Source organism: Bos grunniens, chromosome 25, assembly GCF_055505025.1.
Source record: "Bos grunniens cultivar Pamir isolate PY7600 chromosome 25, Bosgru_T2T1.0, whole genome shotgun sequence".
In the NCBI taxonomy this organism is placed as follows: domain Eukaryota; kingdom Metazoa; phylum Chordata; class Mammalia; order Artiodactyla; family Bovidae; genus Bos; species Bos grunniens.
The window spans coordinates 39,124,468-39,145,318 of record NC_141189.1 but is presented as its reverse complement, the minus strand read 5'-3'; the positions used below and the strand labels follow the sequence as shown (position 1 = coordinate 39,145,318).

At 57.9% G+C, this 20,851-nt stretch overlaps 2 protein-coding genes and 2 long non-coding RNA genes across 15 annotated transcripts; 2 read left to right on the top strand and 2 right to left on the bottom strand.

Moving 5' to 3' along the window:
• Nucleotides 1-557: 557 nt before the first annotated feature.
• Nucleotides 558-2,754, bottom strand: LOC147345494 (uncharacterized). Of its 2 annotated transcripts, none has more exons than XR_015154827.1 (2): nt 2,370-2,754; nt 558-1,457 (listed from the first exon to the last, which is right to left on the bottom strand). It is a non-coding gene; the product is annotated as an uncharacterized LOC147345494 (long non-coding RNA). The 2 variants fall into 2 exon arrangements; XR_015154826.1 differs by having other exon boundaries at nt 1,548-2,579.
• A 22-nt stretch (nt 2,755-2,776) lies between these two features.
• On the top strand, nt 2,777-5,467 carry NUDT16L1 (nudix hydrolase 16 like 1). Of its 2 annotated transcripts, none has more exons than XM_086375983.1 (4): nt 2,777-3,107; nt 3,190-3,450; nt 4,157-4,379; nt 5,196-5,467. In XM_086375983.1, exons 1-3 carry the CDS (start codon nt 2,919-2,921, stop codon nt 4,376-4,378), a joined length of 672 nt encoding a protein of 223 aa, XP_086232109.1. In that variant the 5' UTR covers nt 2,777-2,918; the 3' UTR covers nt 4,379; nt 5,196-5,467. The 2 variants fall into 2 exon arrangements, 1 of the variants encoding a protein (XP_086232109.1); XR_015154823.1 differs by having other exon boundaries at nt 2,859-3,107; nt 3,190-3,527.
• Nucleotides 5,468-5,641: 174 nt separating this feature from the next.
• Nucleotides 5,642-20,444, bottom strand: ANKS3 (ankyrin repeat and sterile alpha motif domain containing 3). Of its 9 annotated transcripts, none has more exons than XR_015154816.1 (17): nt 20,159-20,444; nt 18,915-19,216; nt 17,504-17,702; nt 17,228-17,349; nt 15,998-16,079; nt 14,039-14,174; nt 11,815-11,973; nt 10,003-10,140; nt 9,508-9,679; nt 9,178-9,345; nt 7,882-8,006; nt 7,346-7,487; nt 6,962-7,134; nt 6,660-6,745; nt 6,207-6,290; nt 6,026-6,115; nt 5,642-5,958 (listed from the first exon to the last, which is right to left on the bottom strand). XR_015154816.1 is itself a non-coding variant. In XM_086375945.1 (17 exons), exons 2-16 carry the CDS (start codon nt 19,082-19,084, stop codon nt 6,036-6,038), a joined length of 1,968 nt encoding a protein of 655 aa, XP_086232071.1. In that variant the 5' UTR covers nt 19,085-19,216; nt 20,159-20,444; the 3' UTR covers nt 5,642-5,958; nt 6,026-6,035. The 9 variants fall into 9 exon arrangements, 7 of the variants coding, with proteins under 7 accessions (XP_086232071.1, XP_086232070.1, XP_086232074.1 ...); XR_015154815.1 differs by having other exon boundaries at nt 5,642-5,938; XM_086375945.1 differs by having other exon boundaries at nt 9,576-9,679.
• LOC147345492 (uncharacterized) lies at nt 7,988-10,542 on the top strand. Of its 2 annotated transcripts, none has more exons than XR_015154824.1 (3): nt 7,988-8,782; nt 8,905-9,128; nt 9,306-9,536. It is a non-coding gene; the product is annotated as an uncharacterized LOC147345492 (long non-coding RNA). The 2 variants fall into 2 exon arrangements; XR_015154825.1 differs by lacking the exons at nt 7,988-8,782; nt 9,306-9,536 and adding exons at nt 9,796-9,892; nt 9,993-10,542 and having other exon boundaries at nt 8,929-9,128.
• Nucleotides 20,445-20,851: the final 407 nt, after the last annotated feature.

The window sequence follows — 20,851 nt, the reverse complement described above, 5'->3', positions numbered from 1 at the left end:
TCCATTTATCCAACTAATTATGATCCAATTTTAGAAAATCCTGATCATGTATAACTCTTTTCAGTATTTTCATACCTTCTACTAAAGACACATCTTAGTTTCCCTAAAGTATTTTCCACAATGAGGTACATTTCTTGTTGACAAATTTGTTTCAGAATAGTCTTCTTTGACCTCTAAACCTATAGTAAGCTCCAGTACTTTGGCCACCTGATGTGAAGAACTGACTCACTGGAAAAGACCCTGATGCCAGGAAAGATTGAAGGCAGGAGGAGAAGGGGACAACAGAGGATGAGGTGATTGAATGGCGTCACCGACTCAATGGACATGAGTTTGAGCAAGCTCCAGGAGTTGGTGATGGACAAGGAAGCCTGGCATGCTGCAGTCCATGGGGCTGCAAAGATTCGGACATGACTGAGCAACTAAACTGACTGAAACCTAGGTACAACAGAAATATTATACATATTGATGGATGTCTATGTTACCAGGTATTAATTTAATACTGAATATTTCCCACTTCATGTGAACCTGGAATTCATTCAGTTTATTTTAGAATTATCTGATTTGTAAGCTGCTTACTTTTATTTAAGTCAATTAAATAGAGCTCATTTACAAATTAATCTCAAAAATGTTATCCAGAAACAAAGACATGCCAAGACATACACGTATTCAGACAGATACAAGGAAAGATCTAGGTTCATTTTCTAAACTTAGTCATGAATTATACATTAAGATATAAAATTCACTAATTTATAAATAACAGTTGGAATATATAAATTTTAAAAAGACTTCCCATTTTTCCTCAGTCTCAGGAGTTAGAGATGGTCTAGATAAGTGTTCCTGAGAACCCTGGTCTCAAGACACAGGGAAAGAAAATCAAGTTCTAACAAAATGGCAGCAGGTCTAAACCAAATGGTAGCCACACAAAGCAAAATGGGCATCACAAATCAGAACACAGAACATAAAACACACACGTAGACCTGGAAGTTCTCATAAAACACTCCCTTAAATACAAGATTACAGTTTCTAAGAAAACCTCCTATAGAGACACAGAACTTCAGATCCAAGTACTAACAGAGTAAATGAAAATACCTCAGGTCTTCAAAGATTTCAAAGGGAGGAAAGGAAGCCAGGTTGAAAGAAGAGGGGGGAGGAGGTGGGAGAGAAGGGCCAAAGGTGTGGCCTTATAGACGTCTCTTGCCACCTGCAGATACCCAGGCCTTACGGGGTTTTACCCTGGGCTTCCAGAGAAGGGGGGACTGGAGCTCGGCCTTAACAGAAACCAGACGGGAGTTTACCCTGGGCTTCCAGAGAAGGGGGGACTGGAGCTCATCCTTAACAGAAACCAGAACAGAACAGAATCAGAATTCGAGTTCTCTGCCAAGAGGAGGTGATCAGTCTCCAATCCTCAGCTCACGTTGCGGCCCTTCGACCAGATTCCTGCTTCCAGGACCAGGGGCCTAGGAAAAAAAGAGTAGGATAGGAAGGGTTAAGGAGAGGAAAGAGAGAGCAAAGGGGAGAAAGGTCAGTAAAGTCTCTTGTTCCTTAACCCGTCAGGGCACTCTGGCCAGTTGTCCATGTCAAGAGCAGAGCAGAGACAAAAAGGTCCCAGTTGCGGCCGCTGGGTCTGGTCCATCGGCAGGCAAGCTGGTCCCTGAGTACCCCAAGTGGTCAGGATGTCAGTTGCAGCAAAGGAGTGCCGTCCAGAGTCGCTATTTGTTGCAGGAAGAGAAACCCCTTCCAGGGCCCAAAAGTGGGCTCTTGTGTAACACTTGGAAATGAATTGTCCGAGGAGACACTCCTGCTGACAAAGCAAGAGACTTTATCGGGAAGGGGCGCCCGGGCGAGAGCAAGAGAGTAAGGGAAGCCAGGATAGACTGCACTGCCTTGGGGCTCGCAGTCTCGGGTTTTATGGTGATGTAGTTAGTTTCCGGGTTGTCTTCGGCCAGTTGTTCTGACTCAGGGTCCTTTCTTGTGGCACACGCCTTGTTCAGCCAAGATGGATGCCAGTGAGATGGATTCTGAGAGGTGGTTGGACATGTGGTGTCACTTTTTGACCTTTCCCGAACTCTCCCAGTTGGTGGTGGCTTATTAGTTTCCTGTTCCTTACCAGGACCTCCTGTCCTAAAACAACTCATGCAAATAGGAACTATGGTGCCTGACCAGGGTGGGCAGTTTCAGTCAGTGTGCTTCCCCTGCCAAGCTGGGAAGCTCCCTGCCCGGGGATTTCAATCACTTTTGCCCCAACAGGCTGGGCTTAGGGAGCCCCAGGGCTCCTCAGCATGCACCCCCACCCAGTTCGGAGCTGAGAGTGGACTGGGACCATGGGCCCCACTGTCCTGCTCTTCTAAAGGCAGGCCGACGGCAGCAACCTTGGATTCCAGTGCTCAGCCGGTGGCAGAACGATGGGGCTGGCATGCCTGCAGGGGAGGATTCGCCCTGTGGTGCCAGGGCTCAGCTGAGCCCCCAGAGGCCGGCGCCAGTCGAGCCTGGAGCTGGCGGCGGGAATCCCGCAGGGCGGCGCTACCGGGGGCGCTGGGGGAAGCCCCGGCGCAAAGTGATCTTGGGACTTCTTCCCTCTTAGGGCGGGTAGGCTGAGCCTGGACTCCGCGGGCGCCGCCCCCGCGCCGGGGATCCGGCGTCCGCGCTCCATTCGGGTGAGCTCGGGCCGTCGGGCCTCTGGGGCCCTTGGTCCGCTCGGGCCGTGGGCGGGGCACGCTCTGGGCGCGCGGCTATTGGGCGGCGGCTAGGGCGCGCGCCGCCGCTCCCTCGCGCACGCTCCTTGCGCCTCGCAACGACGCGCCGGGGCGCCGCTACGGCTGTGCCGCGACGCGCGCCGGCGATTGGCGGAGGGGCGGGGGCCGGGGCGCGGCTGCCCGCGGATTGGCCGCGCCGAGCGGGGGCGGGCCGCGCACGCACTTATGGGGCGGTGTCCGGCCGCGGGCGCTGGTGCCAAGATGTCGGCGGCGGCGGTCCCGGAGCTGAAGCGGATCAGTCGGGTGGAAGCGATGCGCCTGGGCCCCGGCTGGAGCCACTCGTGCCACGCCATGCTGTACGCCGCGAACCCGGGTCAGCTCTTCGGCCGCATCCCCATGCGCTTCTCGGTGCTGGTGAGGACGCGGGCGTGCGGGCGGCCAGGGAACGGGGCACCGCCGCTCGGACCCGCGCCCGTGACCCGGCGCTCCGTTGCAGATGCAGATGCGCTTCGACGGGCTGCTGGGCTTCCCCGGGGGCTTCGTGGACCGGCGTTTCTGGTCGCTGGAGGACGGACTGAACCGGGTGCTGGGCCTGGGCCTGGGCTGCCTCCGCCTCACGGAGGCTGACTACTTGAGCTCGCACCTGACCGAGGGCCCGCACCGCGTCGTGGCGCACCTGTACGCGCGGCAGCTGACGCTGGAGCAGCTGCATGCCGTGGAGATCAGCGCGGTGCACTCGCGGGACCATGGCCTGGAGGTGGGGCCGCCGCCCGGGCCCCGGGCCCCGCCCCCCGCCCCGGGGTTTGGCTCTGGCCCCGCGGAAGGCACCGATGGGTAACACGTCTCCCTGAGGGTTCCCTGGCCGGGCTGGGAGGGTGACGCTGTCTCAGCTTCGGGGTGGGGAGAGGGACCAGGGGCCGGGTAGGGTGGGAGGCGGGCCGGGGCGCTCTCGGGGCTGTGTTCCATCTGCCTTGCTGCCTGCCATTGCCAATCCTGGGAGTGGGGGCGTGGGATCGGTGGGAGGCTGGGAAGGGGCGGTGCCTGCTCCGGGGGGTGTGAACTGCAGAGTACAGAGGTCTGGGTTCTCGTGGTGGGGGCACGACGACTCTTTCTAGTTGTGGGTTTCATCGCCTAGAAGGCCTGGGAGTGACACTTGGGGTGTTCGGGATTCATCAGGTGGAAGAGGGAGCATGGGGTCTGGACTGGGGGCTTCCCGCCAGGGACTGAGGGCTGGGATTTGGGGACGGGGTACGTGCATGGGGGCGGGGGTTGAAACTCGCTGGGGGAAGGGAGGGACTGCACTTTCCCGAGGGAGCCGGTTGCCCCCCACCCGTGCTGGGGCCTCACATTATGTCCTGGGCAACCTGGCTGCCCTATCCCCAGCCTAGTGGCTCACCAGCTCCTCCTGCAACGGCCCTGCCGTCCCCAGACTCCTGGTCCCAACCCTAGTCTCCTGTCCACAGGTACTGGGACTTGTCCGTGTCCCTCTGTACACCCAGAAGGACCGAGTCGGGGGCTTTCCCAACTTCCTGAGCAACGCCTTCATCAGTACGGCCAAGTACCAGCTCCTGTTTGCCCTCAAGGTGCTCAACATGATGCCAGAGGAGAAGCTGGCTGAGGCTCTGGCCGCTGCCACAGAGAAGCAGAAGAAAGCCCTGGAGAAGCTGCTCCCGTCTTCCTCCTGAGGTGCTCCTGTGCCCTTTTGCCCCTGCCCCCCGCCCCCCCCCCCCCAGCTCTCTCTGCCTGTGGGCTGTGTTCCTGCGGGCATGTCTTCTAGCATGTGCTACGTTTGCCCCACCTGACTGGGGAAGTGGGCATCTTGTCACTTCCAATGCCCTGAGCAGTTACTGGGGGGTGGCCTGGGCACACCCATGCTGAGGCTCACTCCACACATCTCACTGTGGACTGGGGGGGAGCCCAGGGGCTGTCTGACCGCCCGTGGGTGCATGCACAGGGCCCTGGAGAAGCTGGTTTGTTCTCAGGGCACTTTTGTTCTTGAGGAGGCTACCACTGGGTTGACTTTTTCCTGCATCCTGCCCTGAGCCAGCCCTAGCCTGAGCTAGGAGGTGACACTGTGAATTCTGGTTGTTAGCTTTACTTGTGAGTTTTCAGAGCAGCTGTAGCTCCTTGGGTCTGGTCCCTGTGGACAGGCAGGGCCGTGGGGCCCAGGTGTAGAGGAGCTGCTGGAGGGACAGGGAAGCCGTGTGTTCTTTGGTCCTGGCTGCAGGTCCGGGGTAGACGCAGGAGGTGTCCCTTCCCTGCTTCCCAAGGACTGAGCCTGAGTGGGGCTCTGGGCCCTTCAGCGTGGAGCCCAGGCTGCCTGCCCCTCCCAGGCAGGGTGCGGCCACCTCCCTGTGGTTACTGTGGCCCTGCCTGCCGTGGACGCTGGGCCGTGAGCCTGATCCGGTGGTTTCTCCATGGAAACGGACAGGCCTTCCTCCTCTCTCCCGGTCTGGGTGGCTCTGCTCTGGCCTGCTTTGAGAGCCTCCCCTCTGTTGGCAGCACGCTATGCGGGCGCCCCCAGGAGACGGTCCGGCAGCACCAGCTGAGCGTGCAGTGACAACAGCGGAGCCCCCGGGGCAGGAGGGTCACCACTGGCGGTCTCCTAGGTACGGGAAGACTTCTCAGTGAAGCTGACGGTTTCCGTGGTACCGGCCTGGCTGGTAAGGACAGCAGGTTCCTGGCCCTGCCTGGGCACCCGCCTTGGAGTCTTGGTGCAGCGCTGGCACGTGTGGGCAGGAGCACTGGCTCCGTAATAAAACACCTGAACCTCATTCCTCTGATTTTCTGGGGCGCGCTTCACTCGCTAGGTAGCTCTGTCAGGAGGGGCTCTGCACAGGTGGTCCTGCCGCAGGGCCAGGGATGGGGCAGCGGAGGTCACCCGGGCGCTGCCCTCCCCTCACTGTGCCTCATCAGCCAGGACCACAGGCCAGCACCGAACCCGCACCACCGGAGTGTAAGTTTTATTTTCCCACAAATGACCTACGCTGCCTAGGGCCCCAGGCCGCCCCACCTGGGCAAACCTCAGCGTGGCCTGGGGACGCTCCCCACAGCCCTGCCGGTTCCGGGCTTCAGCCGGGGTCTGACGAGATGACAAGAGACCCCATCCTGCCTTGCTGCCCTGCACTGGCCCTGGCCTGCCCGCCTGCTGCTGCTGCTCCTCTGGCCGCCGCAGCTGCCTGCTTGCTGCCCTCCTGTCCTCGGGCACACAGCTTCAGGGTGGATCAGTCACCCCACGTCCGGTTCTGAGAAGGGAAAAGGCAGACTGGAGGGGGCTCCCTTAGCCGCCCCGCCGACCCTGCTCTCTGGGCCTGTGGCTGCTGGACACTCACCATCCCCTGGCTACGGCTCCCGCCAGCTCTCCTTCCCGCTCAGCGCCTGCAGCTTCTCCAGGCTCTGCGTCACCGAGCACAGGACTCGCCCTGAGGACAGGAGCGCACAGTCATGGCTTCACAAGCTGGGGCGTAGGCAGGGTGGACCTCATGGCTAGTGGGCTGCAGACCCTGGACTCACCCATCTCCTGGACTCGCTCCTCCAGGGCTCCCGACAGCTCCGGGAGGCTCAAGGCCTGCAAGGAGGCCTGCCAGCCTTTGGGGTCTGTGGAGCAGACAGCCAGGTGGGCGTGGGTTCTGGGCACCCTGAACCACTGCAACAGGACTGGCCCTCTAGAGCCACATGTCCCCGTGGCGTGTCAGCGTGTTCTCTGCCCGCTTGTGAAGCAGAGCGCTGCCGGCCAGTAGGGGCCTGGCCCCAGGGCTGAGTGTGCCAGGGCCCGGCCTGCTGGGCTGTGGCATCTTGGACGGCGCCGGCAGCCAAGGCCTCCCGGGAGAGACCGAGAGGACGTGGGTGTGGAGCACAAGGGGACTGCGTCCCCATGACAAGCGCAGAGACAGGCGGCGAGACCCGGCCTGGGAGGCCTCCCACCCTCATCCGCCTGCCCCACAGCCGGGACACCGCCCTCCTTACCTGCTGCAGGGAGGCCTGGGCACAGGGGGGCCTCACGCAGGAACTCGTCCCGCCTCACTCGGGCTGACAGCTCGGCCTGACAGGCTCTGCCGGACAGGACACCAAGCAGCGGTGAGGGGCGAGGCCAGGGGATCTCCTCTGAGCCTCCGCCAGGGATGCCCACAGGGGCCCCTCTGCTGCCTGTGGGGAGGGACGGCCTGGGGTGGCAGCTACTCCAGGAGGCCCTGAAAACCACCCACTGGTGGGAAATTCAGAGGAGACAGAGCCTGGCACTGGCCGGGGGCAGCCGGACACCCACTCACCGCAGCTGGTCCAGGACAAGCGCGGCGTCCTGGGCAAGGGCCCGGGCCTCCTGCAGCTGGGCACACACGTCCTTGCGGGCACTGTCCTGCTCCAAGAGGCAGCTCTCCACCACGGCCCGCAGCTCCTGCTCCTGGGACACCAGGCCCCGCATGGCCTCCACCTCCTCGCAGCGCTGCGGCGGGCGGGAGAGCGCCTCAGGCTGGGTCCCCCGCCCTGGCCTCCACGCCTGTCGCCGCCCCACCCAGTCTGGGGGCCCATCGCCTTCAGCCCTGCCCCAGCCCTACGGTGTGCCTCATGTGCCCGCCCTCCTGGGCGCCCCCTCCTGCCCCCAAGCTGTCATGGGCCCGGCTGCTGCTCTCTGCTGCCCCCTGCCCCACCCTCACCTTGTGCAGCTGGATGGCAAGCTCCTGCATCTCAGCCTCCAGCCGGTCGGCGTAGGCCAGCTCCAGGGCATCACTGGGAGGGCGGGCGCTGCTGTGCCAGCGGGCGATGGCGGACGTCATCTTCCTCTTGGGCCCAAACAACCTGCATCAGGGAGGACGCTGCTCAGCACCTGCCGACCGTCCGCTGCAGAGGCCCAGCCTTGAAGGGGCGGGGAGCCCCCAGGATCCTGGGGGGAGGACCTAAGTGTCCCAGGGAGTCGTGACCCCTCGCCCTGCCCGGCTCTTACAGCACGGGGAGCCGGGCTGCTCAGATGCTCTCAGGGGCGAGGTGGGAAGTGTCTGGTGTCCTGAGCACAGCGGTGTCCGCTGGGCCAGCTCGGGCCTCGGGACCCAGGCCGCCGGCATCTGAGCCAGGAGCGGCCGCTGGAGTGGATGGAGGGCAGCTGACGGCAGGGAGAAGCCGGCTTCTGGATAGGGTGACCCCACCCCGCCGCTGGAAGCCGTGACCTCAGCTGGCCACAGAGGCCCACACTCACGTGATGCCAATTTCCTTCAGGTCGCTCTCGGTGAGGGTCAGGAAGATGCGGAGGTCCACATCCTGCTCCTCAAACACCTGCAAGTACTTGAGACAGCCGATCTGCTCCAGCAGCGTGGCGAGGTCCTGGGGGTGAGCAGGCCGCGTCAGGATGGGCGGCCCTGAAGACGTGGGCGGGACAAGGACCACCCTGCATGCGGGGCCACCGTCCTCCCGCTCAGCACCCGGCCCGTCCTGAGCCTGCTGACCCCCAGGCGTGGCAGGGAGCCCAGGCCGTCCGCTCTGTGTCCTCAGCCGCGTCCTCAGGGCGTCCAGGGACACGGTCAGCCCATCAGTGTTCCCAGGCCAGCCTCGTCAGTGGCCCTCAGTCTCTGCCGCCCGGGGCTGTCCCCACGTCCCCTGTGCTCTGGCGGAGAGGCTTTGCAGGATGTTGCGTCCCTGGTTCACATGTCGCCCCATGTTTTCTGGGCCCCGCGGACACTGATGAGAAATACACTGTTAAACCGTCCGGAGGTCCCCGTGTCTGTGCTGAGCCACTAGGCTCTTGCTCCAGGACTGTTTCTGACACTGATGGTGATGTGTCCAGGTCACACATCGATGTGGCTCGAGTTTAACCAACTTAGAGTTGATTTGGCTTCTTGGATGTACAGATGTGTTTTTTGATCAAACTGGGAAGATCTGGCTTTTCCCAGGAAGGATGGCCCCGATGCTCTACTGGGACCGGTGCACGGCTTCTACCTGGCTCATTCTGTTTGGCCCCAGTGCCGCCTGTCTGCTTCTCGTCTGTGGTGTCGAAACCCAGCCTCCCCGGCATCACTGAGGTCCGGGCCACAAGTACCAATGCCTGGTGTTTGATTCACGAGTGCTTGGATCACAAAACCAAAGCGTCCAGGGTCTCAGAGGTTATTTTTTCTTCACTCGCACCCCTGCAGCTGTAGCCTTCCTGCAGGGTTTCTTCTGCGGCAGCCCCAGTGACCCTCAGTGGACAGTCCTGAGTGTCACCTTGTCTCTGCCTCTCGTGCAGCTTGTCCCTGTCGCCTGACATCAATGCTGATGCTGGTCCAGCGTTTCTCCTCCCCAGGCTCAGGGAGGCTGAGAGAAGCATGGAAACCAGGGAGCAAGACAGGAACCTCCGTAGAGGCGAGAGATACCTGGCCCCTCTCCCCAGCGAGAACCCTCCCAGCCTGAATAGTTTTCTAGGTCTTGTGGAGAATCCCGCCCCACCCTTCTCAACAGTGCCAGCCCACAGTAAGTACCAATAAATGCCTCAGCAATCCAAGAGCACCTGCAGCTTTACCTGGGGTCCTGAATACGGGGGCCTGTCAGTCTGGGGGCTCGCTCCCGGGGCACAGGACGTCACGGCGCTGGGAGCCCACTGGCTGTCACTGCTGCTGTAACGGTTCTTGGTCTTCACATAACTTTTAGTTTGTTTGCGAACCGAGCTTCTCCGCACGTGATCCGAATCCTGGGTGAGAGGTGTGTGTTTACAGTGGCTCTGGGCTGGCCCCTCCAGGCCCCGCTTCCCCGCTCCGCCGCCAGTGTCTGGCCCCTTTACCAAAGCCCCGCCTGCCACCGCGGCCCCACGGAGCTCCAGGTGCCTCTGAGACAGCCTGCCAGCCCCGCTCACCTGGCTGAGCCATCAGGCGCCCCCACAACGCTGGGCAAGGAGGGGAGGGGAGGGCAGGGCAGGGTCACCTCGTTGCTCTCCAGGGAGGCCTCGCTGCTGAGTCCCGGGGCCCGGGCCAGGCCCTCGCTGCTGCTGCTCCGTGCAACAGGGTTGGCAGAGAAGGCCTGCTCCTCTGAGGGAGGGGAGATGAGGGCACCTGACCACAGACCTGGCCGTGGCAACGCCCAGCCTAGCCCAGCCCCCGCCCTCCCTGCCTCCGTGCTGACTGCTTGGGCCCTCTGTGCACAGCAGGACTCGTCTGCTTATTCTCGGGGAGACCCAGGCGTCACGCAGAGCGGGCAGCGCAGGAGCACGCACACACTCCCGAGGACTCGCCACTCCAGGGGTGAGACCTGTCTGCACCGACCCCCAGACCTGCTCAGAGACTGTGGCCCCAAGCCACACTCCTCAGGAGCGCCCTCCCTCTCCCCCGCCCTGCCGGCTAGGGAAGCGCACCTCGGCTGCTGCTGCTGCTGCTCTCCACATCCCGCTCGTTGATGGGCGAGGTGACGTCCCTGTAGCACAGGCCGCCCCCCTCCAGGGGGTGCTCATCGCTGCTGTTGAAGCTGACGTAGCCCCGCGGAGGCACCTGCTCTGTGGGCAGAACGGGGCACGTAAACCCCCCGCACATGAAAGGCAGGAGGCATTTTTCCTCCCGCACGCGACCACCTCCTCCTCGGGGCCTCGGGGAGGGGAGCCCCAGGACGGCACTGTCCACTTGCTGCCGCGACCTGGACAAGCCACGCCATCGACAGGCTCCAAGGGGTCCCCGACAAGTGTGTGCCCAACGGGTGCATGACCACCTCTCCCTCCAGCCACACTGACGCCTTGCCAAGAGGAGGAGCCCGTAAGCTGTGTTTACAGATTGCTGGGCCAAAGAACTGTGCCGCAAAGCGTTCCTGTAGCTGGAAACACACACCCCTGGCCAAACGACCTGGCTGAGCAGGAAGCTGAGGAGCTCTGGCTAAATGTTAACAGCGAGCTGGTGAAGTGTAACTTGTGAGTGTATCTGCCTGTGAGAAAACAAGGGGGAGAGGCGAGACACAAACCCAAGCATTTAACCCCTACTTTGCCCCTCTCTGCTCTTCACTGGTGGCTCAGCTGGTAAAGAACCCACCTGCAATGCAGGAGACCTGGGTTCGATCCCTGGGTTGGGAAGATCCCCTGGAGAACTCCATGGACTGTATAGTCCATAGGGTCACAAAGAGTCGGACACGTTTGAGCGACTCTCACCTCACTTCCCCCTCCCCCACAGGAAGTGTGTGTGTGTGCACGAGAGCGCCTGGCTGGTGGGACCAGGGGTAACTTAATTCCTTTTTATACCTTTATCATTCAAAAATGTTTTTTAACTGCTGGGGAAGAGAATATACGTGCTTACAAAAAGTTAAACTATCACACAGTGTAAGACGAAAAGCAATCTCCTGAAAGGCCACAGCTAAGAGACTGGGGGGCGCTCCCTCCCACCGTCAACCCCACCCCACCCACCCCCACCACAGTGCAGGCGGGACAGGTGGCCTGGGCGCCCCCGAAGGAACAGACCTCATCCCAGGGTCCTGTGCTCCCAGCCGCCAGGACTACCGCCCGCACCCTCGCCTGAGGCACGAGCTCTTGGTCAACCCCCGGCCCTGGGAGGAGGCAGGCCTCAAGCTTCCAGCCAGCGCCAGGACCCCTACCCAAGGGTCTGAGAAGGGAATCAAGTCCTCATGTGGTCTCTTGGCTGGGATGGTCTCCTGGCTGGGATGGTCTCCTAGCTGGGAGGGAGTTCCCACGGTGGCCTGGTCACTGATGAGCAAGACACCACACCTAAATCTGGTCACATGGCCAGACCAGCACAAGAGTGTCAACCCTGATGTGCCCCGAGAACTCAGCATCCGTGCTCCTCACGAGCACTGTGCGTGACACTCAGGAGCAGACGCTCTGACAAAGCTCAGGGGACCTGGACACTGGGGTCTGAGGCTCTGGCCCACCGTGTGCATTTACCTTCTGACAGTTCTCACCCCTGCGAGACCCGCCCCCTTGAGGAACAGACCTAAGCTCAGCGACACTTGTCCAGGAGAGAGAGTTCTATTTGTAATTCTACCCGACAGAAAGGAAGTTTAAAGGACAGCCCGAAGAGTCAGCCGGGGCCTGGCGCGCCTCCGTCCCTGTGACCCATTCTGAGTCCTCAAGCGGCTGCCCCCACCCGGCTTCCCGGGGCCCCCATGTCGTGAGCCTGAGCGCTCATTCTCTGGGATGGGATCCCGGACTCCAGGGTCGTGGGGCGCTCACCGTAGCAAGGCTGCTGCACCCGGCCCCCGAGTCCGATGGCTGTGATGCGGGCCAGGGCTCGCGGCCCCTCGTGGATGCTGAGCCCCTTCTTGCGGCAGGGCCTCTGTCGCTGAGGGACAGGGCCACACTCATCTGAAGAGCTCAGATCTTCGTATTTTTCTGTGGGTCAAACACCAAGATTCAGACAGCCTGATCAGTGATGGACTAAATTAATCTTCATAATGAGCTGGAAGAAAAATCATCGTAACTGACTTTCCTAAATTAAGCAAAGTGTTCCCGGGCTGTCACCTGTAAGAAATGCCATAGTGGGCGGGTCCAGTGCTCGAGGGGCCACAGGGATGTAGGGGGAAGGGGTCACAAGACCACTGAGCATCACGGGGGTCCAGCCCATCCTCCTCTCAAGTGTGTATTCTCAACCTCAACAATGTACTGGGAAACAACGGCCACGTGAGGGCTCATGTGCTGTTTCACTGAATTTTTCAAATCACCACCCATCTGAGCCGAAGAGCTCAGTGTGCCCACAGTCGGCAGCACTTTATAGCTTTTCATCATTTCCCAAACATCGTGATGCTTAGAGGGCACAATTCAGCGGCTTATTGGTAGAAGCTCCCGTTGGGGAGGGTCTCACTCTGGAGCCGGAGGACTGGGGCACAGACAGAAGCCCCTGGTGACCACCGCATCCCCGGGCCATGTGTGCTGTCTAGACAGGAGGGGAGCAGCTCACCGAGCTGTGAACTGCAGGCCCAGCCGGCCACTGCCTGAGCGCCCCCAAGCTGGGGCAGTGGCTCTGAATGGATCCATGCCGCCAGGAGGACGCTGGGGCCGTCCAAGCAGAGGGCGAAGGAGCCACAAAACGTGAATGTTCAGGGAGGGGAGCCAAGGCAACGGTGGCTGCACGACGCTGAGCTGCCGCAGCCCCGTCCTTCAATGGAAGAGACAGAACCAGGCGAAGCCCACGCCCCAGCGCGGTCCAGAGGGCAGGGAGGAGCCGGCAGCCACTCCCTGAGTGCAGGGGCCCAGCGCACCCCATTCACTGCACAGAGACTAGTGGGTCTTCAAGAAAACCACACAAGAGAAAGGAGGGCAAAGGCCAGGCCTGGAGAGGGTCCCAGGAGAGTCCTTCAAGGACCATGTGGGACCAATGCTACATACACCATTCTAGGGCACAGAAAGGAAGGGGAGCTTCCAGTTCTGCTTAGGAAGCAAATTCAATACTGAGACCTAGAGCTGGTAAAGACAGAACAAAAGAATCACAGAGCAGTATCAGTTATGAATACCCGCACAGAATTAAAAAGATACTTGCAAAACCACATTAAGAAAATAAGGGACTTCTCTGGTGGCCCAGTGGCTAAGACTCTGTCCCCCCAATGCAGGGGGCCCAGGTTTGATCCCTGGTCAGGGAACTAGATCCCACATGCCGCAAGTAAGACTGGGCGCAGCCAAATAAAAATAATTTTAAAACATTATAATATGCCAAGTAGGATTTATGCCAAGAATGTAAAGTTGATTCACTTTTAGAAAATTCATTAATATGCTGTGCTAACAGGTCTAAGGAGAAAATTCACAATCATCTCCACAGATGTTAAAAAAAACACCTTTGACAAAATTTGGCACGTATAAAGACATTCAAGAATTTAGGAAATGATGGATACTTTCCTAACATGATGACATATATGCAAATTTTACTCTGCAAGCCAGCGTATTACCTAACGTTGCATTTCTGCTAAGATTAGGGCCAAAGTGAAAGTCCACTCACTACCTCCACCTCATTCAACAGGGAACTAGAGGCGTGAGTTGAGTGTGATGAAAGCCTAGAAATCAGAGGTATAAGAACCACGGGAAAAAGTAGTAAATTTTTTCTCTATGTGCAGGTTTTATGGTAGTGTACCCGGAAAAAACCTAGAGGATTGATAAATAAAGCCATGGTAAACCCCCAGCAGTGACAGAACCCAGTCAGGCAGCGGGGCTCAGCACGGTGGGCAGACAGCCACTCCTTCCTCCGTCTAAGCAGTTCTAGGCGATACGACGCTGATGAGCTTGACACATGACTAAAGCATCTGCATGGCAACAAACGCCACAGCAAAGTCAAGGAACAAAACCAGAGCCACCCCGTCTGAGCTGCCCTCCTCCCGCCTGCCCACCCATCCTCAGCTGGGCGGTCCCTCCTGCCTCAGCCTGGGGGAAGAAGGGGCGCCAGCAGAGGCTGGGCTACAGACACAGGTACCTGGGCTCCGGTAGAGGCTCTTGGGCAGAGAAGGTGAGTGGGCATCGATCAGTCCCACAATCTTCATGTGTCCGTACTGCTTGGCCAGCATCCGGGCTGTGGCTCCGCTGTGGTCTCTCGTGTCCACTTTGACTCCCTGGAACAGTTTGCAGAAGGAGAGTTAGGAGCCTCACCCACAGAGCAGGCCCACTCCCGGCTGCAGACTCTGGAGAAGGTTGAGACGAGCGAGCCCCATCCACACGCACCACACCGCACTGAGTGACAGAGTCATCGCAGAAACAAGCACATATTTATACATATAAATCTTTAAAATGTGTAAAACAAGCCTGCACACAGCACGTGAGGAGACTATAAAGTCAGGGGAGTGTGGTTACCTCTGGATCCATGGGGGTTATATTGGTGTTACCGTTCTGTCTGTTTAAAGCGCTTCACTGTTCACAGTGGTTCTCACTGCCGTGAACAGGGTTCAGGGTGGTACGACCTGCTCTCTGCATAGCAGTCTGGCCGCATGCAAGTGAAGGCTGTCCTTAGGCTACATCCAAAACTCCTGCTTGCAGTACCCAACTGTACAGACGTGGTTGCACACGTGTGTGATGCATGTGCGCAGACCTCCTGCAGGGCACTGAGTGATGGCAGACACGACCTGATGCCATCTGCAGGCCAGGGTTGGAGAACCTAATTCAACCTGACAAGGGAGCACTACGCTGCCACGCATGAGAGGAGAGAGCTTTATGTCCACTGGTGAAGAACAAGCTAGGACAATCCAGTTTAAAATAAACAAGCTGGGGAGCAGCCGTGGGGAGAGCATGGAGACGGAGACTGAGGCGGAGGCAGAGGCAGGCTCATGTGCGCCTTCTGTCTCGTCCAGATTTTTACATGTGCAGGTACTGTCCCCAAATTCTTTTTTAGAAAGAGCATGTTAACATTTTATGATGCAAAAAGTCCCAGGGATTTCCCTGGTGGTCCAGCGGCTAAGACTCCATGCTCCCAATGCAGGGACCCCACCTGGGTTCGATCCCTAGTCAGGGAACTAAGATCCCACATGGCCCAACTAAGACCCAGCACAGATTAATAAATAAATAAAATCTCACACACACACACACAAACATATACATATATAAAAGAGCAACCCATTGCAGTATTTTTGCCTGGAGAATCCCATGAACAGAGGAGCCTAGTAGGCTACAGTCCATGGGGGTCACAAAGAGTCGGACATAACTGAGCATGACAACAGGCAGGAAACCAGTACAACATTGTAAAGCAGTTATCCTCCAATTAAAAATACATTTTTAAAAAAATTTATAAAAACAGAAATACAGCATACAGAAATAACTGCATGCATGCTAAAGCTGTGTGTGCCAAGATATTTCCTGGAGCACTGCCTATAACTGCATAGTGTTGGAAACCTCAGTTCTACTAATAAGGAACTGATTTAACTAACTATGGCATGGATACTGTATGGAATACCATAAAAGAGCACAATGTCTATGCAACATTAAGTTATTTTTCAGAAGCTGCAGAGCAAACATGCAGTAGAATCCCACTTCGTTCAATGGATAAAGCCATGTGTCTGCAGGTGTCTACAGACGTCGTCTTTTATCAACCCAGTGGGCATCCTGAGGAACAGGGGTGGCCTCCTGATTCTGTACAAATTTTGTAAGTGATGGGATGATGAGTGCTATTCACTGTTTTAAAATTTTTTCCACACTTTTCAAATAACAGTATTTTTGAAGTTATTCTAAGAATAGGTTTCTATACTGACTCATGACTGTACCCCTAATGCCTAAAGTGGCACTCAGCACTGGGTATCCACAGACACTCAGTGAAAAATGTGCTGAATAAACGGATGCAGAGCCGTTATTTCTGTGTAGGAGAAAGTTCTCCTGCAGTTTATAGTTCGGTGATAAGATGCTTCAGCTGCTGTGATGGAATTACAAGCTAATAAACAGGGTCACTCACATGATTCAGAAAATACTGCACGATGATCTCATGGCCGGCGGCCGCAGCTTCCATCAGCGGAGTGAATCCATACACCGGCTCCCTGCATGGGGACCTCGGTCAGACAAAACCTCGGCGACAGCGACGCCTTCCCCCACTGCCAAGCCTGGAGGGCTCCCTTGGCTTCTACCCCCAGAGCTAGTCTTTTGTTCCAAAGACAATCCACCTCCCATCTCTGCTCCTTCACAGCTGTTTCCACTTGCTGTGATCTGAACCTCCACTTAACCACAGCAAAAAGCAGCTGTCACCCCTCACTGCTCACAGATAGTGAGCACCTCCTCTCCACCTCTCCAGATACCCCACCTTGCAGATCAAGACCCTACAGGAACCCTCCCGGGACTCCAGGACTAAGAACCGATGCTGCCCTCACCATATGTAGCTGGTGCTTGCTTACGCTTAACTCGGAGCTGACCTGCACCAGGCGCATGCTCACCTCTTCAGAGCGCCCCTGGCTCTGACTAGTGTCGCCCTGTCTAGGAGACAGGAAGCGAGCCAACCACTGGTTTTCATGTTCGGAGACATAGAGCTTTCAGGTTTTAGCATCACTGAAGTCAGAATGTCAATAAACGAGTTGCAATTTAATGAGAAGCCTTTTTTTTCTTACTTAACGGGCTGGAAACCTACAGTGTGTGACCCCGGCTGACACCAGCCAGGATGTGCAGAGTCAGGTGGATGCTGGGTTGAAAGAGGATTATCACGGTGACACGCTTTAGACAGCACCACTACTTCCAGCTTAAAAAACTCAAGAGTGCTTTCGAAGTATCACTTCGTACGTGTATGTGGAATGATATATACATATACACATACAGAAAACAAGAAAGAGAAAGGGACTGGCATTTAACACGTCAGTTAAGTGTCACTCACTGTTAGGCCCCTGGCATATGATGGGACATGTAAATCTTCTAATAACGCTGTGACATAGGCCCTACCATCCTCTTTTCAGATAAAGAAAACAAGGCACACAGAGCTCAAAGTGCTGCACCGAGTGTCACCCAACAGATAGGTGAGAAAGCCAGGAGGCTCCCTGTGCCTCTGCCCTGGGCAGCACTGTCCCCACCAGCCCAGGTCTTGAGCCTGTCACACCGAGGCAGGGGCTCCCGCACTCTGGCCTCTAGCTACCTCGCCAGCTGCCCTCCTCAAAGTCAGACCTGACCACCCGACTCCCACAGCTGCTGAAGACCTGGTAATGACCTCACGTTGGCGTTCGCTCCACTGTCCAAAAGGAACTTGACCATCTGCTGGTGCCCAGCACTGGTGCAGTGGAAGAGGGCAGTCCAGCCCTGAATGTCTTTCATTTCCAGCTCAGCACCTTGCTTTAAGAGAACAGAGAATGCCTGTTAAGGCCACGTCTCCTCCGCACAGGGCGGGCACCCTCTAGGCCATCACACTGAAAGAATCGAAGTGATTACCCAGGCGCGCTGCAGTGGTTCCCTCTCTGCCGAGCGGCCTGAGGCCCTCGCAGCTCACCTGGAGAAGAAAATAGGCGATGCTCTCGTTGCCACAGCTGGAAGCCAGCATCAGTGGAGTCTGCCCTTCCGGGGTCGGCACATTCACACTGACCCCCGCCTCGAGCAGGAGGTGCACGATGGTATCGTGTCCAATGTAGGAGGCATACATCAGCGGGGTCCAGCCACCACCGTTCTTCTTATTCAAATCTAACTCTCTCCTAAACAAATGCAAGACATGCTAGACACGCCAGGCATCGTACATGTGGGATTTACCAAACCCAGTGGCCAGGCCAGGCCAAGAGAAAGAGTGGGGAGTGCTGGCAGGAAGCAGAGTCAACTGCCACCCAGGACATCACAGGGTTCCGGGGTGACTCCACTTTCTGGACCATTGCCTCTGCACACTACCTTGAATTTGCCTCCATGCTCCAACTTCTTGTTCTCATCTGTGCCCTCTTCCTACCCCAAAGTCAGCTCTTCCTTCCTCCCACCAGCCACAGAGACAGTCCTCGACCAGGGGAGGTTCTGCCCCCAAAGAACGGTTGGCAAAGCCTAGAGACATTTTTTGACTGTCATAACTGTGAAGGGAAAGGCTACTGGCGTCCAGGGGCGGAGGGAGGCCAGGCGTGCTGCTCTGCATCTGCTGCTGCTGCTAAGTCACTTCAGTCGTGTCCAACTGTGTGCGACCCCATAGACAGAAGCCTACCAGGCTCCTCCGTCCCTGGGATTCTCCAGGCAAGAACACTGGAGTGGGTTGCCATTTCCTTCTCCAATGCATGAAAGTGAAAAGTGAAAGTGAAGTCGCTCAGTCATGTCCGACTCTCAGCGACCCCTCCCTGGACTGCAGCCCACCAGGCTGCTCCGTTCATGGGATTTTCCAGGCAAGAGTACTGGAGTGGGGTGCCATTGCCTTCTCTGGCTCTGTATCTGGAGGTGCACAAAACACCCCACAGAGCAAAGGAGGAGCTGGCCCAGCTTGTCAGCAACGCTGAAATCGGGACACTACTGATTGTATACCACTATTCAAAACTGCCTTCCTCACTGGTGCCCAGCATAAACCATCCCTGACAACCGCCTGAGAGAACAGTTTATCTGACATGAAGTGAAGTCACTCAGTCGTGTCTGACTTTTTGTGACCCCATGGACTGTAGCCTACCAGGCTCCTCTCTGTCCATGGGATTTTTCAGGCAAGAATACTGGAGTGGGTTACCATTTCCTTCTCCAGGAGATCTTCCCCAACCCAGGGAGTGAACCTGGGTCTCCCGCATTGTAGGCAGACACTTTACCATCTGAGCCACCAGGGAAGTCCATAATCTACCCATGGGTTAAATGTCTACAGCTGTGGGCCAGGCCTCACTAGTCTCCTGATGACTCCACCTGGGCCATGGTGCTCAAACATCCAAGAGGAAGGAATGCCTCCCAAGACCTCTTACCGCTGCACACACTCCTTCACCACCTCGTACTGGCCAATGGAAGCCGCTGTGTGAAGATCCAGGGGGACAGCTAGCTCCTCCCGGCCGACCTGCGTGCCCAGCCCGTGCCACATGGACAAGCTGCGGTTCAGCAGCTCTGGCTCGCTGGCTTCATCGCTGAGCTCCGACATCGCTGTGGAGGGGGATGCTGGGGTCGGTTAGGTCTTTCCTTCCTGGTAGTTCCAGGGGATGAAACGCGATGGTCACACTCCTGCCGCAGCAGACTGCCGCCCACAGCAGCTGAAGGATCCTGGCCGCCAAACCTGAACAAGAATCCAAATCAGCTGAGTGTCAGTTCTGCGCTCCTTTCAGAACACCCCTTCAGCCTTCTTTGGGGGTGTCTCTTCTACTCCAAATGCCTCCTCCAGGGTAGGACCCACATTCTCTTTTATTGGAGGCTCGCTCAGTTAGTAAAGAATCCACCTTAATGCAGGAGACCCCAGTTTGATTCCTGGGTCAGGAAGATGAGCTGGAGAAGGGATAGGCTACCCACTCCAGTATTCTTAGGCTTCCCTTGTGGGTCAGCCGGTAAAAAAAATCCGTCCGCGGTGCGGGAGACCTGGGTTCAGAAAATCCCCTGGAGAAGAAAAGGCTACTTACTCCAGTATTCTGGCCTAGAGAATTCCATGGACAGTCCATGAGGTCTGTCAGACCCCATGAGTCAGACACGATTGAGCGACTTTCACTTTCAACTGTCTGAAACCGGGCACAACGCTGAGGGGCTATCAGAATCATGGAACGAGAACGCGGATGCCCAGGGACCGTAAAGCTGCTTTATCACCCTGCTCCATGCCAGACGCTCTAAAACAACCGGGTATTCCTTAGGAACAAAGTCATATCCAGGTATATATCACGTATACTTGTCGAAAATCTTTTGCTTATCGCTTCTAGAATTTATCTCCAGGAAGTAGCACTGGGAATGAGATCTTTTAATTTTCCTTCCACCTTTGCGTTCTGTCTGTTTGGTAAAATGCTAAGTATCTGTTACTTTTAAAGCACACCAAAGTAGTAAATAACAACAACAAATGACGTTGGTGGTGACCGTCACGCCCACAGGGAGGTCTGTAAAACCCCGAGGGCACCGCGTCCTGCCCCGGGGCGTGGGCCTTCCGCTGCCTCCAGACATCCCCACCTCGTTCTCGGGCCCCAGGGAGGGTAACCTAGGGAACTACCCAAGCGCCGACGCCTCCTCCCAGTAACCTTACCCCACACGTGGCTTTCCGTTCCGGCTCCTCAGCTGCGAAGAGGACGCTCGGAGCTGTAAACTCCGCGGCGAACCAGCGGCAGGGCTGGGACGCCCCGCGAACGGGCAGCAGGTGCGAGCACCAGGCAGGGGCCGGGCCGCCGCGGAGCCTCCCCGCGCTGGGCCTCGGGCCCCGGGCAGCCCTGGGACCGACGCTCGCCGCCGCGCTCCCTCGGCCGCGCCCGCTCGGGTTCCCTACGCGCCGGTCGCCGCCACAGCGCGCGGACCCAGCGGCCCGCTCCCGCCCCGGAAGTGGTTGCGGGAGGCGCGGAGCACGCCGGGACGCTCGCGGGTCCCCCTCGGCCTCTCCCGGCGCTGTGGATTTCTCGTCCGTCCCGCACCCGGACCTTCCGGTCAGCTAGCCCGGCTTGCTGTGTGACGCCCGCAGCAGCCAATGAGCAGGGGGAGTCCGCCTTGCTCCGCCCCTCCGCTGGCCAGGGGAACCAATCGTGTTTCAGGAGCGGCAGGACGCGCTAAGTCCCGAAAGACGAGCGGGGGGGTGGGTGGGAAGGAGTTGGCCGTCCAGTGATGTAAGACTGCGGAGCCGGGATTCCGAAGGCGGCGACGGCCTCAGTAATCGCGCCGCTGCCCAAGCAGGAGAACACGACCGAAAAGGCGCGGCGGGCCGTTTTCGTCCTTGTCGAGGCCGAGAAGA

Excerpts from the sequence above, each read along its gene's own strand:
- NUDT16L1 (XM_086375983.1), top strand. The coding sequence starts at position 2,919 with ATGGGGCGGTGTCCGGCCGCGGGCGCTGGTGCCAAGATGTCGGCGGCG. Across the intron at positions 3,108-3,189 it reads CCATGCGCTTCTCGGTGCTG|ATGCAGATGCGCTTCGACGG; the intron begins GTGAGGACGCGG and ends GCTCCGTTGCAG. Across the intron at positions 3,451-4,156 it reads CGCGGGACCATGGCCTGGAG|GTACTGGGACTTGTCCGTGT; the intron begins GTGGGGCCGCCG and ends TCCTGTCCACAG.
- ANKS3 (XM_086375943.1), bottom strand. The coding sequence starts at position 19,084 with ATGTCGGAGCTCAGCGATGAAGCCAGCGAGCCAGAGCTGCTGAACCGC. Across the intron at positions 9,346-9,575 it reads CCTCCCTGGAGAGCAACGAG|GATTCGGATCACGTGCGGAG; the intron begins GTGACCCTGCCC and ends CCTCTCACCCAG. Across the intron at positions 6,746-6,961 it reads CTTGTCCTGGACCAGCTGCG|AGCCTGTCAGGCCGAGCTGT; the intron begins GTGAGTGGGTGT and ends CCTGTCCGGCAG.